The 17,748-nt window shown below is 40.3% G+C and overlaps 1 protein-coding gene across 2 annotated transcripts in view; it reads right to left on the reverse strand.

Annotated features, from left to right (window-relative positions):
• Positions 1-1,658: 1,658 nt before the first annotated feature.
• The window catches only part of LOC117850985 (serine/threonine-protein kinase TOR), a 34,178-nt gene continuing 18,088 nt past the window's right edge, over positions 1,659-17,748 (reverse strand). Inside the window, exons 21-58 of one of the 2 annotated variants that reach the window (XM_072292821.1) lie at positions 17,013-17,114; positions 16,786-16,896; positions 14,777-14,939; positions 14,576-14,691; positions 14,395-14,447; positions 13,289-13,412; positions 13,033-13,215; positions 12,532-12,684; positions 12,315-12,467; positions 12,166-12,237; positions 11,953-12,087; positions 11,813-11,874; positions 11,616-11,713; positions 11,428-11,537; positions 11,171-11,344; positions 11,015-11,080; positions 10,176-10,244; positions 9,997-10,107; positions 9,778-9,918; positions 9,567-9,695; positions 9,231-9,396; positions 8,937-9,151; positions 7,565-7,771; positions 6,852-6,965; positions 6,590-6,781; positions 6,230-6,310; positions 6,073-6,147; positions 5,920-5,986; positions 5,612-5,772; positions 4,833-5,006; positions 4,611-4,739; positions 4,442-4,525; positions 4,304-4,365; positions 4,150-4,222; positions 3,583-3,717; positions 2,285-2,458; positions 1,945-2,207; positions 1,659-1,832 (exon numbers count right to left, since the gene is read on the reverse strand). In XM_072292821.1, coding sequence (XP_072148922.1) covers positions 1,814-1,832; positions 1,945-2,207; positions 2,285-2,458; positions 3,583-3,717; positions 4,150-4,222; positions 4,304-4,365; positions 4,442-4,525; positions 4,611-4,739; positions 4,833-5,006; positions 5,612-5,772; positions 5,920-5,986; positions 6,073-6,147; positions 6,230-6,310; positions 6,590-6,781; positions 6,852-6,965; positions 7,565-7,771; positions 8,937-9,151; positions 9,231-9,396; positions 9,567-9,695; positions 9,778-9,918; positions 9,997-10,107; positions 10,176-10,244; positions 11,015-11,080; positions 11,171-11,344; positions 11,428-11,537; positions 11,616-11,713; positions 11,813-11,874; positions 11,953-12,087; positions 12,166-12,237; positions 12,315-12,467; positions 12,532-12,684; positions 13,033-13,215; positions 13,289-13,412; positions 14,395-14,447; positions 14,576-14,691; positions 14,777-14,939; positions 16,786-16,896; positions 17,013-17,114 — 4,716 coding nt within the window. In that variant the 3' untranslated portion in view covers positions 1,659-1,813. Of the gene's footprint in view, positions 1,833-1,944; positions 2,208-2,284; positions 2,459-3,582; positions 3,718-4,149; positions 4,223-4,303; positions 4,366-4,441; positions 4,526-4,610; positions 4,740-4,832; positions 5,007-5,611; positions 5,773-5,919; positions 5,987-6,072; positions 6,148-6,229; positions 6,311-6,589; positions 6,782-6,851; positions 6,966-7,564; positions 7,772-8,936; positions 9,152-9,230; positions 9,397-9,566; positions 9,696-9,777; positions 9,919-9,996; positions 10,108-10,175; positions 10,245-11,014; positions 11,081-11,170; positions 11,345-11,427; positions 11,538-11,615; positions 11,714-11,812; positions 11,875-11,952; positions 12,088-12,165; positions 12,238-12,314; positions 12,468-12,531; positions 12,685-13,032; positions 13,216-13,288; positions 13,413-14,394; positions 14,448-14,569; positions 14,692-14,776; positions 14,940-16,785; positions 16,897-17,012; positions 17,115-17,748 lie in introns of both variants that reach the window. The other variant, XM_034732879.2, reaches the window with a different exon arrangement.

Below are 17,748 nucleotides of genomic sequence, written 5' to 3' on the forward strand. Positions count from 1 at the left end.
TATACCCCCTACGTGGAACGTTTTCGTTTAACCCCTGAAATTTCTTAGCACCTTCTCTTCTACTCTCAGATGTTTCTCTGCCTTTCTCGTTCAGCAGGCGGCCCCCTAAGGTCACCGGCTCCCCGTGATTCCGGGTGGTCCGGCAGCCCTATACCGGCGCCTCCCCCTTGTTTATCTCCAGCAATGGCCCTAAAGTCATAATGCATTCAGTTCCAGTTTTAGTAATTGATAATGAGATGGCATGCTGTTATCTCAAGATAAGTTAGTTATGCATACGTTTGGCATGTCCATTTGAAACCTCCAAACTACAAATGCAGTCACTTCAACAACCTGAACTTTCATTTATTTTATTTTGATGAGCCAACCGAAGTATTCAAACTGCTGGGGTATATTGTCTCTCACACAATGCACACCCTATTGCTGACACTTGTGTTGTTTCTTTCTCTAGGTCGTGTTTGTGTTCCATTTGATCCTACAGCTGTTCCGACTCTATCACATGTATATGGTCCACAGAGCCTAGCATGAATTAAGAGTGTGCGCTGACATTTCATATTTTTCTTCCAAGCACCATGGTACAATGCTGATTAGCTAAAACATCTATGCTTGCAGCTTTTGGGAGAGCTCAATGCTGCTGGTTTTCAGACAGATTCTGAAAATAGTAAGTGATTATAAGCATGGACCTTCCATGATTTGTATTAAAATGTATTATTTGTAACTGACAAAAAAACAGTATTTTAGTACCATGGAACCTTGCCTAATACACCCTCATTGCATAATCCTTCTGAGTTACAGGTTGGGAAAGAACGTCCCTCGAGAAATCCATCAGGTTTTTCAAAACTTCGTTTCTGCAACCACTGCTGAAAACGTGCAAGGTATGAATGGCAGTGCCTCCATCCCATATGCATGTATGTGAATAATTGAAACCCTGCAAAAGATCTTGGGCAGTAGGAACTTAGGCAAACATAAGCTGATATCTGCCCTTCTCAAAAGTTATGCTCCTCCACTCCTTGATGTGATTCTATGCTTGAAACCATTTTATCTTGCGCTTGAACATTTTCTTGCTAAGAAGTTAAAAACTTAGCTATCTCATTGTCCCATGATATTTGTGAAGCCATGAACCTGAATGCTATTTGGCCTTGAAATTTTGCAGGAGGAACTGGAAAGTGCTTACAATTCAAAGCTCCAACAGTCCAAGAATTCCTTGAATTGGTAAAATCTACCACATGCACGCGTCACATGGGTAGGCTGGTAGACCATGTTTCCGCCTTTGCGATGTTGATCAGCACCCTTACCTGAGTATTTAAACTGGGCACTGGCCTCTTCGCAACCAATTGGCCCGGGATGGTACCATGTCAGTTCTAAGTTATAACTACTAAGTGTGATCAGAGTTGTCCGGTTCTGGCGTACATCTTGCTGTAAGCGTCTGTAGGTTTCTATATATTGCTTTCAGTATCTGATCTTACTCTAGATGATGGATGTAATCCGCCTTCTCTTAATAGAAAAATATGCTCAGCCATGTTTGCGGAAAAGAACACAAATAGTCGAAGATATGAGACAGTTATTTAATGCAAGTTATTGAAGAAGTTTGACTGATGAAGCAAATTCAAAAGGCTGCAATGGAGCAGGTGCCTATGTATCCACACACAGATGCTGAAAACTGGAGGGGGAAAAGGCATCTTTCATTGACAAATATGGTTCTGCTACTTACAGTACACTGCTGCACACGATACATACAAACAACACGCTACCAGACATGTATGTACAAGATATTTACAATATTTACATGCTAAACTGCTACTGCTAGCACGAGAGCTCACCAGAACGGGCACCACCTGGGACACAGCGAAAACACACGTCGAACAATGAGTAAGTTGCAAAACCAATGGGCTACTCAACATAAAACAGTTGCTGGAGATGGGGTATGGTAGAATTATCAATACATACCCGACATAATTTTGGCACAAGTTTTCGTGTGAAGTCGCTTGTAGTATGAGCTTCTGAACCTGAACCTTCACTGATAGACCAGGGTCTGCATCCCGCGCATCTCCTGAAGCCCAATGCTCACTGCCATATTGGGTCGAGCTACCAGCTCCCGACGCTGACCCAGAAGAGAAGTCGCGCCCTGTTAGCTTGTGACTCATCCGTGCCATCACGGCTACAGCACGCTCATTCAAAACCTCATTGGCATCACCAAGTTGGTTGACAGCCTGCGTGGGCAACATGAACGGTTACTCCTCTTCGGATATGGCTAAGGTTACAATCATGGATGGAAAGAGGAGGCAACCTGTAGAAGTTCCCTTTCACGTGCTCCCCGCTGAGGTTGCACGAGTTCCCGGTTGGCAGGTGCTTCTTCGCTACTGACGACTGTTTGAGCATGAGCATTACCATAGTTTGACACTTGAGGAACTTCATTGAAATTGAACAGACGCCAATTGATTAATGGGTCATGTACAAATGCCTGGGGAGAAAAAGCAAAATATTAAAAAAATGCTTAATAAGCATACATCACAAAGGATGTAGGTAGGGGGTACAAGAAATGTATACAAAGAATTAATTTAAGGGAAAAAGGTGTAGTCATCTCCATATACAATAATTAAACTAGCAGATTCTGTTCCCCAAACTTTGCAGATCACAAAACCCGCCAGTCCTCAACATCAGACCTTTGTGGAAACAATGGGATATACACAGATGCAAAATTAATAGCTACTTAAAATTCTGCAAAACAGGATAAAGAAAAACTCAACCTAAGGGCTGAAGTCATTTTTTGAAAGGTCGAGAAAAGGCACCCGAAAGACCATTCTTACCCATACATACAAGGACACTGTTTCCACAGGCCAGATCTTAACCCATCCTTTTGGTAAACACAGCGTGGAGCAAGTTGCCTTATTTAGAGCTAGTTTGGCAGGGCTTCGGCTCCTCTGAAAACGGTTCCAACTCTGGCTCCTCTGGTGGAGTGGCTTCTCTGGTGGAGCTGAAGCCCTTTTGGAAAATCGTTTGGCAAAACGGCTCTTCCGTGTAGTTTAAAATGGTTAGATAAGATGAAATACCCATAATATCGTTTCCTTTTCCTTTTCTTTTTTTTTTATTTTCTTCTTATTTATTTTCCTTCTTTCTTTTCTCTTCCTTCATTATCCTTTTCTCTTCCCTCATTATCTGCCTCCCACCTCCGGCCTCCCATTTTCTCTCTTCCCTATCCATCTCCCGGCCTCCCACCGCCGGCTGACCCCGAGGGCAAAGGTGGGAAACAAGGAGGAGCCGCAGGAGCCCATTTTTTTTGGCTCCTCCCCGAAACGGCTCCTCTCAGCGGGATTCGCGGGGTGAAGCCGACAGAGCCGGAGCCCTTTCGGGCGCGCAACGCCCTTTGGCAGGGCTTCGGGAGAAGCCGCTCCCGGAGCCCCGCCAAACGGGGCCTTAATAAAGCCGCTTTTAAAAAACTAAACGTTACTTTTTTTTACCTTTCAGGATTCATGATAAGAATTAAAAAATCTATCTGCACCTGAAGTAAAGAAACTATTAAATGCCCTAGATGGATGATATATGCTATGTAATATGGTCATATGAACAACGAAGGTATCATCTCACCTCCATCATGGCCATGACGCTGTGTCTGTTTGTTCGAAGGACATGCATCACGTTTTCGCAAGTTGTTCGGAATGTACCCTCGATACCACTAACTTCCATAGCTTTCACAAGCATTCTAGTCAAGCGGAATGGTACCTATACCATACATTGCAAATTGGTAAGAGACTGTCACAAACAAAGAGGCTATGGCTAAGTCACAGTTACAAGTCATGACCAACAATCTGTAATAAAGAAAAGCATGACGAAGCATGAAAACGAGAACTATAGCATCAAGTTGTCCAGTACCCCCTACATTTCCATAAGTAGGGCACGTTTTGACTCAGTGCAGTCTCCAAGAATATAATTTGACTACTAATTTCTTTACATTGTCTATGACTATAAAATCATAGTCACAAGAAAGCACTTTCAAATCAAATGGTAAAAGTTTTGTATCATACGATCTAAAAACTGCTAAACTAATTGTTGGTCAAATATTACAAAGTTTGAATCTTGAGACACCTGCGTACCTTATCAAAAGAATCGAGAAGTAATTGGAAAGGCATAATACACAGAACAAAGATTACTCACTTTTTCAGGGAATTTTTCTCGATTCATTGAAGCCTCAAAGCAATCTCCAAAGTCAATGTGTAATATTTTTCCACTGAAATAAAAGAACACCCTTATTACAAAAAATAATTGTATCATAGATACGGTTAATTGAAGAATAGCTCTGTAGATGTACCTATAGCGATCTAACATGAGATTGCTTGGATGTCGATCTCCCAAACCAAGCAAATACCCAACCTGGAATTTACCTTTTGAGCACCTTAAACTAATGAAAATTCCATTTGAAAAAACAGAACAAGACAGTAACTCATACCATGCTCATAACAGCCAGGCTTCTAGTGTAGTTTGTACGCCGCTCAAGCCATACTTCAGAAGTTCGACTTTTCAACCACAGGACCTGCCCCAGTTTATTTACATAGAATCAAGCTACAATGTCGGAAATACAAAGGGCATACTCATTGAGACAAGACACAGCGCAATACCTTCGCAAGGTCATTTCCTTCAGTATTTTGCAAAGCATGCTGAAATACTTCCACCTTTGCAATGAGGGGTAAGTGATCATAATCGGGTGCAAAAGCCAACATAAGCCTGTGCTCCTGATTTAAGAAAATCTGGACAAGAAAAAAACAATAATTTGTAAATAGAAGGAAGCAAAATACATATAGCTTGTTTCAGATGAAAACAAGTGACTACATCACACAAACCTTCCTGGCATCTCTGTACTCACGGATCAGAGCATGAAGCGTATCGCAATTTGGAACCCATCCAATTAAACCACTGTTAGGCGACAAAGGTATAACAGCATATCTTTGGATCGATAAATCTTTCTCTGATGTTTTCCTTGAGTTCTCTAGGAGAGTATTCACCAGACCAAAAAGCTAAATTGAGAACAAAGAAAATTAGATACTGTAAAAGAACAAAATTACACACAAAAGGTCGAACTGTAAGTGATATCTATGCTAATTTCACTATCAAGCAAGAATAATGAAACAGCAAATTCTTCTTAAGTGATAATTACTGAACGGTCAAGAGGCTCCAGCCCCCCTAAGAGTGCATCCGTACTTTCAAGTTTTAAGAATCAGAGTTGAGGAAGGAAAGTGCTACTGCTATTTATGCTCACATCATATATTTTCTAACAGTGTTCAGCCACGAGAAGCTGCCAGTGGGGTTTTTCACCTAGTTTAAAACTATCACATTCCCTTTACAAAATCAAGGCCCATTAATTGTTTTTTGAATGGACACCCAAACAGACTTAGTGTCAGATTTTGGATTTGTGGTTTACCTTGGTCTATTTTGGATTCAAATCAAAGAGACAGATCAATACCACTGAGGTTGTAAGCCGTAAGGTAAGTTTTTCTTTTTCTTGACTTTCACAATTTTATGGCACACAACACAAAGATGTGTTTCTCAAGACTACATTACTAATAACAAAAGTACCATTTAAACAAGTGTAAAAAAATATATATGTCAACAAAATACAGACCTGCATTACACGTTCATCTTGCCTTAAATCTTCATGGCCTTTAAGCAAGAATGCATAATCTTTGCCATCACTTCCATGGATTGTCAGTTTTCTTGGTCTTTGTTTTGAAGTTATCACAATCAATTGAGGAACAAAATACTCAATCGTCACAAGTGGTAAATCTGGAAGTAAAATGTCAATCTAAATATTAGAATTCTATGAAGTGGGATAAAAATCTAGGTTCCTGGGGCCTCAACGATGTAAGAAAACAGTACAGGTTCCCTCAAAAACAGAGCTAAAATAAATATTCTAATCGGTAACAGCAAGACCTGCAGCATAAGTTCCTGGCACAGCAAGTTCCAACGTTCGACATTTGAGTAGCTCGGGTGAAACAGACTGAAAGAAACAATGTATAATTGATCAGAGAAGATATGGCAAAAAAAAAAACTGATATCTGATAATAGAAATAACAATGTTCTTACGTGCAAATCGAGAGTTGTGAGACTTGGAAGCTGTTTGTCAATTCTTCTGAAAACATGGTAATACAAATCCCATGCCTAAAGAACATAATAGTCATCCTCAGACACATTGTTAACAGTAGTCAATACACATGTTACCAAAATGACGGTCTTTATCTACCTTTGTTAGCTCAGCATCCTCTCCTGTTTCCCGATATTTCAAACAACATTCATGAGCTTCCAGTAATTCATGTCCATAAGCCTGAAATTATTTTTAATAAAAATAAGTTACAAAATGCATTATGAATAAATTCATTTGGAAAAATGAAACTAAGTGTTGCTAATTCAACTGGCCAAGGCACCAGTATGACCAGAGTTCAAAATCAGAACAGATTGAGCAGTTAATCTATACTAAATATAAAATCATGAAACACTACCCAAATGGTAAGGTGCTCAGGACAGAGAGCTGGACATATGTCCACAACTCCACATACAGCATTGGAACATTTAACTAGAGCATATAATTTTCATGAAACAATACCTGAATGAAGGCATTCTCTTTAATTGTCTCAGCCCCCCTCTCAAGCATTGCATGCAATGGCTCAAGTACAGCAAGCATTCCTTCGATATTGTGCTCGCCAAAATACATCCTGCTAGCTTCCTCAAGAGCCTCATGCCACATTTCATGCCACAAAATAGCTACCCGTATCAGTTCCTTTGATACAAGTTGTGCCTGGTGCAACAAAGTAGAATTAGAATTATACGCATCATTCCTTAAAAGATCCACAGCTAATGAAGCAAACCTGGTCAACAAGACCTCCACTATGCTGGCGGATCTTATCAACGACCTCCTGTGCTGCACGTTGTCTCAATATACTTATTGATTTGCAGGCAACCAATAGAGGATACATCAATGCCTGATCAAGATGAGTCATCAAAAACGAAAATTAGAAGGTAAAACAAGTCCCTGTTGCGTGCCAGCTAGTTACGACGCATATTGTCTCTAACTCGTAGCCACATTTGGCAACCACCAGTTATATAAGTGTGTTTCAAATGAATATAAGCTCTAGAGCACTAAGAAATTTCATTAAAATGGGGAAAGAAAAAAAAAGAGAATGCAGAAAACTTGTGATCAAGGAATAAACACAGAATGTGATTGAAATTTTTTTAAAAAGAAGGATGAGAAATAGAAAAACATAAGCACGAAACAATCCTACAACCATGGTGAAGCATGAAAAGCTAATAACTCCATGGCCATATTGTGTATACCATGCAAATGAACAAAGAACGTTAAAATATTTTGATCTGAAACAAAGGATTTACAGATGTTTCTCTAGATTGCTGGATATGCATGTCAGTTTCTGTTGCATGTCCTTTCCATAGTTAAACTAAAAATGATACTTCAGGTACAGCACTACGGTAGATGTAGTAATGCACAACCATAACAAATTACGTGAATAGCATTGAAGAACAGTCATAGTAATAGTAGCTAACATATGTAGGCTATAATACAAACCTGTGGATGCCCCTTTCCGATTCGAACTAGCAAAGATTGTATCAGTTCTCTAACTACCCTATTGTTCGAATGAATCCTTGCAATTATCTGGGGCAGCACAACCAACCACATCTCAATCTTGACAAGTGAAAAGCCTTTCTGCAATGCCATTTGAACTTCTGAGGTAGCCCCATAGTTGAACCAAAGAGTCAATAGACGAAGGATATCCTACAAAAAAAAAAACTCAACTTCGAAAACCAATTTACAGCTAATCAAAATTAAATTAATAAATGAGGTATTAAGGAAGGCTATTTTCTGCAGGTCGTATAACAGCAGGGAAGGTGTTTTCATGGCACAGAAGTTGCAATATCCATTAGTTAGCAGCTGATGGTTTAAATCAATCTCAGCCAATAATAGTACTTCCAAGTTACCAGTCTTCAAAAGTGGCTCATGTGTGCAAAATTCCCACTTAAGCTGGAAGACATTATAGTAGAGGGATAGCAATAATGTATATATCACTGCATTTACCGTTAAATATACACATAAAACAATTTTCTGGAATGATTAAAATGTTTAACACAGCAGGAAGTGTAACTCAAGAGAACAATAAGATAGCAATGTCCACAAGCTCAATATACTTTAACATGGGCTTTGCAGCTACTATCTCCATTCTTTTTTATACTTGTCATTTTGGAATCAAAACAGAAATCAGATGCATGTCTTTAACCACTACTCTTTTCTAAGCATTTGTTACTGAAATCTATTAAAAATAAACTAATGCTTTTCAAGTGGCACGTCCTACTTTCATGTGCGCGTGTGCGTGTGTTGTGTGCCTATTTCGGCCTAACTCCCCTTCTATTAATGCAATGATATGCAGCTCTCCTGCATATTCGAGAAAGAAAACATCTATTTGAGAACAGAGGGAGGACACTTTTTTTTAATCTATCATTGCAGGCTTCGAACCGATGGAACTACTACTATTTCCGTATCGAAATATTCGTCGCTGTTGACTTTTGATCATGACATTTGACCATTCATCTTATTAAAAAATTATGCAAGTAGGAGTATCATTTATTTTGTTTGCGACTTACTTTATCATGAAATGTACTTTAAGCATAATTAATCTTTTCATATATTTACAATTGATTTTTGAATAAGATGAATGGTCAAACATTGTGAGGACAAGTCAACAGTGACAAATATTTCGAATCGGAGGGAGTATTAAACAAAGACAGTAATGACAAACCAAGCAAACTATTACAATAAAGAAGTCTGGCTTCCTGCCAAACTAATGTTGAAAGGTGAGATAAAAACTTCTCAAGGGTGGTCAATGATGAGTTCAGAAAAGAACCTTTTGCTCAAAAGAACAGAAATCAAATAACAGCAGATTCACCTGTAAGCTATCATCAACACCTTTCGTTGTAGATGCACAAGCAATAGAGTAGAAATACCCAGTTACTGCTGCCACAACATATTTTCCTGCAATATCAGGTCTGCCTCGCAAGGTATAGCGTGACATGACTTCTGTGTTGAACAAAGCCCATAAATGCCAGGCCTTGCCCCAGTCCTTTGCACTTAGTGTGGCATTATTATAAGAAATCAAAATTTCTGGAAAGAAAAAAACAGTTATTTCAAAAAGAAAAAAAAATTAAGGAACAACAAGTGCAAAAGCTGACACTGTTGATACCTTGAATAGAATCATCATCTAATGCAGGTGAGAGTGCCCTCTTCCAGCTACCAAGTGTCAAATAAACACGAGCAATGAGTGGTACACCAGCATTTGACATGGTACCATGGTTTGCTGACGTTCCAGGAAAACTGTCCATAGTGGTAGCAATCTGCACAGACAACTCCTGTTCCCCAAAGAAAAAAAAAAGAAAGTATGATGTGCACTACAATTTAGCCAAGGAAAAAGGAAAGTATGATGTGCACTGCAATATACCATTTTTTTATTTTATTTTATTTATCAAACATGCAGGAGCGCACTGCAAAGTTTTTTTTTTACAGGCAGAAACAAACTTACTTGTAATCTAGAAAATGCATCCCTCCTTTTAAGCTCATCGCCAACAGCATACTGGTATTTGAGATAGGCCAGGGCTACTTGTGGATGTGCATGATACAGTGTCAATTCAGGGGAAGATTCAGGATCAAACTGCAAGTGGCATCAGAAATTAATTTTGTCATAGAGAGGAGTTAGGCATGCACATGCCAATTAACGACAATTGTTCGGTTACCTGTAAAAGTTTGACTAAAGTAGACCTAGCCTGACTAATACGACCATTCTTCCAGCAAAGTTTAGCAAATTTTATCCAGGTGTCTCTGTCTTCGTTGGGAGGAAGAACCAACTCTCTGACAGCAAGTAGGGCTTGCCACACCTGAAATATTTTTGGAAGTCAATACAAACAGTAAATGAGGCATAGATCAGCAGTCAATAGCAAAAACATAATACTAGCCTCCACATTCCGTTTTGTTCCTTTAATGCGCTCATTCCACATATTGCGAATAAGTTCCCTTCGTCCATCAGCAATCGGGCTTTCCACCGGAAGGGTGCAGTAATCAATCACCTACACACCACACATTTTGTTAGCAAAACAACAATGTACTTAGAACGTAACCTAGAACAAGAAAATACCTCTTCCAGTTCTGAAAGCTGTTGAACCCGCACCATATTATTATAAGCACGCTCATAACTCTCAAGTACCTGGCCACAAGAATTGTCACAAAGCAATTATAAATTATGATACAAATGATGAATTTCAAGAGCAAACTGGTAACATCTGAAAGCAATCACTGTATTCATTAGAAAAGTGTGAAGGCAGATACTGCAACAATACTGCCTTTATAAAATGCATGAATTTTAAAAAAACATGTGACATTCTTCGGTTTCTTCAGACACATCTAATATCAGCCAAACATCCACTTTTATCTAGATCCACCATGAATTTAGAGGGGTTGAGTTATTTATGCATTTGCATGTCTATATTAAGCAGGGCTTTTCTGCAACTTATTACATGTATGCTAGGCCTTTGTGTCATTCCAAACAGATGAGTATCACCATAGCCAGCAGTTGATTTAATATATCAAAAAAATTCACTGAATTTATATAGAGAAAAATATAACAGACACTCGATCAGCATGTGCTTTGTAGGAAAAAATCCATTTTACTACCCCCCCACCCACCCACCCACCCACAATTCGTTTGGTCCAACTGGCTCCCAGTATAAATTTTTTAACTGTTTTACCCCCAAACTAATTAAAGTGGGTCAATGCACTCTGTAATGAAATTGATTAGTAAAAATGGACTTTCCCGAACGGTTAGATACATAAAGGTGAAGATTAGGCATTACCCATGTACTATGACATTCATAACAATTGGTTCAGATAGCTTCACAAGATTGTTTGATTTAAAACCAGATGGAAAGGATAATCTTATAAAAGGCTGCATTACATAGTACTATAGGCATGTCATACCAGTGCTGCAAGTTCTGTAGCCAAACACCGCCGAGCTCGCTCAACAAATATCCGAGCTTCATCATACTGTAGAAGAAAAAAACAAAGTTGTCATAAAAATAAAATCAAATAATGAAAACAATACGATCACAATCACACATAGCAACGGGCAACTACCTTCTTGGAACGAACTGAAAGAACAGCACGGAAGAAAGCACCATTGCTGCTTCCATCACCACTAGCGGTTGTGTTACCCAACATACGGAGTTTGTTTTCGTCCCCATCATCCAGGCGAGAAACATATTCTGCCATATGGTCCCACTCACCCATATGCCAAGCAGCATTTGCTGCCTATGGAAACAGAAAGAAGTAAAACAAAATTAGATTACCAGTTACCATATACAACAAAGTGGATAAGCAGACATATCTACAACCATTGGAGCCATTTCCAGTCGAGCAGATGGTTCTGCTCCAGTCCATTGCTCTCTGCACAATGCGCTTAAATCTTCCCAGCGAGCTAAAGCTGCTAGACACCTCATTCGACCTAGCATAAGCATGAATTTTACTTAGCTACGATTATATTTGGAAGAACCAAAAGAAGGCCAATAGAATTGTGTGCTACCTAATGTAGCATCCAAGTTTTGCAAAGGGCCAGATGCTTGAGATGATTTCATGGTGTATGCTCTAAGGGCCTCATCCCAACGGTGCAGTTTTTCGTACCTGTATTGCACAAAATTTAAGCAAGTTCATGAACACTAATGGTATTGAAAGCAACATTGTTCCTGGATGAAACTAAATAGCAGGGCAATGGATCTATACCATGATTCTTTCAATTGAACTTCTAAATTCTGCTGCGAGTAAGTCAATATCCCAATAGCTGCCTGAAAAAATAATGGAATGTGTCAACAAACTATAACAGATAATTCTTTTATCCTAGCACATATGGCATTGGAACCAACCTCATGCTGGTGCAGTTGATTGTTAATGTGAATAAGGGATTCAACCACGGTAACAGGATTTGCACCCATCTTCTTGTTGCACACAGCTTCAAACTCCATTTCTTTATAATGGAGGGCTTTTGCAAATGCTCGACACTGACAAATAGTTTGAAAGAGTATCACAAGATTTGGAGGGGAAAAACAAACCACACAAACAGCAAAAACAAAACTCACCTTCTCAGCAAGTGCACCAAGCAGTCTGGTATCAATAGGAAGAGGCTTCTCATCATGTTCCATAAACTCTGCCTACTTACAAAACAGAACAATTAAATACAGAATGTATGTCAAATCAATTATACAACTTGAACACAATACCAACTTACTAAGTTCAGCAGTGTAGCAAGAATTTCGGGAGGTATGTTTTGAGATGAGAAGGCTGTCTTGAGACTTCTCACCAGTTGTTCCTGGGAAGATTCACTCATTTGGGCCCAGCAACTAGCAAAACCCGCAGCAAACAACTCGCGACCAACAGAAGGCTGGACAATTTGTGTCAGAAAATACTCATAATATGAGTGGCATATATCCAAAGAAAAAATTCACCTGAAGCTGAGCTAGCCTTGCACAAGTGCGTAAAGCTGGAGATGGTGACTCTTTGAGAAGTGCAATACTGAAATGCCTCATCCATTCAGCCCAGTCTTCCCTAGTACTCCTCTGAGAAGCCTCACCGGCACTCCGCAAGCGAACATCATTGACCTGGAGCAGTCAAAAGCCTTAATTCTTAAAAGTTACCGAAGGAGATTTGAGGTTACATGCAAAAGAGAATAACTACATGTAACACATGATATGAAGGAAAATCAAACTGTAACATTGATTTTAATCTAGATAGCTTATGTTCCACAGGGCATTCCAGAGGTCTTTTTGCAAACTATTTGTTTACTGGGAGAAACAGTTTCCTAGTTATGGAGCACATGTTTTAATCATCACAAACTAAAATCAGGAATCCTGTATATGCTCCAAGCTCTTTCAAGCATTAAATCATCATACGATGCAGGGACAAGAGAGGAAATGTGTGTATAGTGAGTAAAAGGCTAAGCATATTACTTGATGATTTCTTGATTGTCGCTGTGTTTCATCAGCTATCTCAGAAGGTGAACCATCAAAATCATCAAGGGGGTCACTAATGACATCAGGTGGACATTGTGTGTACTTTTGTACAGACAAGTTTTCAGTGATGAGTAGCTCTCGCCTCAGTAGTCGATTTTCGATCTCATCCCATTTTCTGTACTGTGAGGATTGACAACAAGCATAATTAGACATGTATCCAAAATGGTATATGCACAAATTCAAGACAAGATACCCGCAAATGGTGCTTCACAAGAATTTTGCGTATTGATGGTATGAAAATCGTAAATTCTTCTCCAAGAGCATGTGCAAGACAGCAGAGTGCCTCTGCAGCATCTTTCCGCAGATCATCATTGTTTCTAGTCATACGAGGGATAAAAAGAAAAAATTAGCTAATAAAAACAATGGAAAAATCCAATAATACAGCAAACAAAGTATTGCCATAATGTATTTGATAAAAAAATAGAGTGAAATACACTGTAGGTCCCTATAACCTATACCCACATTCTCATCTTGGTCCATGAACTCCAAAAGTGGTTATCTGGGTCCTTCAACTTTTCAAGTGGTTCATTCTATGTTCACTCAAGGCCTACACTTGGAATGAACTGGGCCCAGATGATCACTTCGAGAGTTCATGGATCCAGATGAGAATATGGGAATAGTTTAGGGACCTATGTAGAATTCACTCAAAAAGACATTGTCACAACGAAGAATAAGCTAAACATGTGAACTTCTTGCATACAGGACACAACTGTATATATCATGTGCAAGCAAATTCACAAACCTTCAATAAGGTCTGATTCTTTTGCAAATTAATTAAATTTTACTGGTGCTATTGAAGTTATTCTAAATTGCATTCTTTCTAATATTCAACTAGAAAAATAAGCAACCTAGCTGCATTCGATATTCCGTACCTTATAACATTTTGACACAACTGCTTCAATGCTTCTTATGTATAATTACACAGCAAATTCACAACCATAAAACATAACATTTAGGGAGAAAGAAAAATTATTACACGAACCCAAGGTTGGCCATTGTTACTGTAATTCTAACATTTTTTACAGTTTCAATAAAACCATTTTGAATATTCAAATTTAAAAGGCTCATGTGTTCTCCATATCTTTAAAGTCACCCAGTTAGTTGCTTCACTGTTACCAATAACGCAAAACCAAAAAAAACCCATTGGTACTGGACTAAATCCAACACAAAGTCATATTGTCTAATACTCCTAGCAACAACAACAATCAATGGTCCATGATAGATTTACTTTCATTTTTTCCCCAAGATAGACACAATACAGAAATTAAAAAAGGTGTTACTTTTAGTAAAAAATCTTACCCGTCCAGGACAAGCTTTAGATGATGCACTAAAGCTGAAACATGAGTACCAACCTGTAAGGATACGTAAAATACACATGATGTGCATTACACACAGAAACTTCAATAAATGCGGAGACCATTTTCGTTAAAATTGCATTGACAAAATATCAAACCCAATAAGAACATCAACCAACCTGCACCTTCGGTATAAGCTTAGTTAAAGTAACAATGGCACGCCGCCTGATATCAACCAGCTCCACTTTAAACAAACGAACAAGCACTGGAGCAACCAAGTGCATGTGCTCATCCAAATTTCCTAAAGGACACCATTCAATTCAATATAAATTATAAACAATATAACATCCATTATCAACATGACTAAGTGGGGAACAGGGACACACCGCCAAAAACTTCAAGTGTGTGTAATATGTCGGGAACATAGAAATAATCATTGCAACGTTCAGCGTCACCTAAGACTTGAATACAACTCGGTAAAATCTGAAGTAGATACATTCTGAACTCATCATTTAAGGCTAAGCATAGTTGCTCAACAAGGTGAAGAACCTGAGGAGGAAACAGCAAGTTAAGAAAAGTAAAAAACCATGGTAGGAAATACAAGGATCAGAAAAGGTAAACCTTCAGCAGTAATAAAGGAGAATGTAAAGACAGCCTCACAAGAAAGGAGCAAGAGCTCGATGGACTTTGTTCTTCTCGACATTAACAAATAAGCATTCTAAAAAAAGTGATATTAAGTGATGGAATATGCGAACTAAGGGCCTGTTTGGTTACCATGGACTAAACTTTAGTCCACCCATTTTGGCCCCTTTTAGTCCCTAAAGTGCCAAACAGGTGGACTAAAATGTGGACTAAACCCTTTAGTCCTCTAGTCCAAGAAGGGTGGACTAAAAGCCCTGGAAAACCCCCCTACCCCTCATTATTGCCCATCCCACCCATCCAGAACCCTCCCTCCGCCACCGCCGCCGACCTCCCTCCCGCCTGCCGCCCCTGACCTCCTGCCCGCCGCCAGCCTCCCTCCCGCCGCCCTCCTGCCCGCCGCCGGCCTCCCGCCCGGCCCTCCCTCCGCGTCAAGCTCCTACCGCAGCCCGCGCGCCGCCTCCTCCACGGCCTCCTTCTCCCCCCGCAGCCGCACCGACGCCGCCTCCAGCTCCTCACCTGCCGAAGGTTTGCGCTTCGTGGCTTCCGTCTTAGCTAGGGGTGTGGACGCCGTGGTGTGGCCGCCAGGCTGTGGAGCCCAATTGTCGCCTGTGACGCTGAGCCCCATGGTCAGCGGCCGCGGCGTTTGGCTGCTGGGAGAGAGGTCCTTGCCGAAGATCTTCATGCATTCCTCACGTGGTGCGGGCGCAACGGCGAGGGCGGACTGGATGGCGCGCAGGGCCTCAGGGGTCTCGCGGATGGCCACGTCGGAGCCGAGTTCAAGGACACTGCCCTTGCACAAGAGGAAGACGACGGTGCGGAGCCCCGCGGACTGGGCGAGGGACGTGTGGACGTACACCGGGCACGGCGTCGGCTCCGCGCAGGTGGGGGTCGACGCGGCCCAAGCGTGGCAGCCAGAGGCCAGCACGTGGCCCGGCCCTCCCGCACCCTCTAAGAAGGAGAAGTACATGGACGCCAGGAAGTACATCTCAACGCCGGTCCTCCGGTCAACGTGAGCTAGGCTGGAGCAGCTGGATGGAGTTCCCAGCTGGATTAGGAGGAGACCGCACTGGAGTTCCAGATGGAGTTCCCCGCGAGGGGTATTATCATCTTTGTTCATCTGCTTTAATGGACTTCCCACGAGGGGTATTATCATCTTTGTTCATCTGCTTTAATGGACTTTAGTCCCTGGATCCAAACAGGGAACGGACTAAAGTTTAGTCCCTGGACTAAACTTTAGTCGAGGGACTAAAGGAACCAAACAGGGGCTAATACAGGGATCCAGCCTCAACATCATCGTGTTTCCTACTAGTGACCCATTAATGGCTTTCCAATGGGGTTCGTGTTGTAAGGGTTTCCTACCCTAACTCCTCTTCTTTAATGAAATGGTATGCAGTTCTCCTGCGTGTTTGAGAAAAAAAATAGTTTTCCAGTGGTTTCCAGCAACAAGTAGGTTTTGACCAGCCAAATTATCCTCAGTGAATTTCAAGACACAATACAATGGAACTGGTCAACATTCAAGGCTTCGAGCACCATGGCAATAAGGAAGATGTTAACTATGTTCTTCCACAATATAAGAATACTGTGCACTATGGCGGGATCTACTAAAAGCCATAGTTTGGCATGCATGCTTCTGTGTTCTGCTAGCTAATGGCATGGTCTAAATTGATTGGCCCACTGTAAGCATTGTCTACAAAATGTTAGAAGATAATAGAGCATAAGAAAGACAACAGAAGGAAAAGTTGAGCACCATTACCGGTGAACCCTGTGGACCCTGTATGGTCCGGTTTGGTGCAGGCAAGCTGAACGAGGAAGTCCACAATTCAGAGATGAGGGAGAGTATGTCTTGTAAATATTTCCGAATGTGCTGAAAATAAATAACTTTAATAAAATATGCCACACATCAACTGCAACTGAAAAAAATCTAAAAATAACTGCAATATAATACTGAAATAATTAGTAGCACTGAAAAGGACAGATTACCTGCCGGACAATAGATATCAATGTTCCAAGCTTCCAGGTTATAAACTCTTTTAAACCACCATCCTCACACATGCGAACAGCACGGAATAGCTCAGGGAGAACCTTTAGAAGCAAAAAACATATTTCAGATACTTCTGTGCACTCATTCTACATTTTTCTCAGGAAACACAAATGTGCTCAATTGTATAGCATCCAAACCAATTGTAACTGAAAGCTTAAACCTACAGAGATTTAGATTAACATGGCCCAAACGTTTTCTCCAAATTAATATGTCAGGTTATGTTGTGTACAACCACTTGACAACACACACCCGAACATTGTACGATGCAAATCCAATAATAAGAAACAACACCACAAAAGCTTAAGAGTTCCAGCTTGATGACAAAAAAAATTCAGAATTTTATAAGCAACAGCCTAACTCTTATTTCATACTATTGCATTAATACTTCTAACATGTTAAACATAAAACGATGTATCAACAGCCAAAAGTTTGAAGATTTTTCGCCACATTTTTTTTGTGACACGAAAGATATTTCACAGTTGAACATTCTGGTCGTAACACTAACACTTTCAAAATCACACAATCACGAATTAATCCACGAATCAAAATACAAGGGAATGCAACAAGCTGTTTGTTAGCCCAGAAAAGTTATGATTCCAGGCTTCAAGGTCATGGTTGTCTCAACATTAATTAAATGTTAATAACTGAAGCTGACGCATGTGGCTTGCTGTCAAT

Source organism: Setaria viridis, chromosome 3 (genome assembly GCF_005286985.2).
Source record: "Setaria viridis chromosome 3, Setaria_viridis_v4.0, whole genome shotgun sequence".
In the NCBI taxonomy this organism is placed as follows: domain Eukaryota; kingdom Viridiplantae; phylum Streptophyta; class Magnoliopsida; order Poales; family Poaceae; genus Setaria; species Setaria viridis.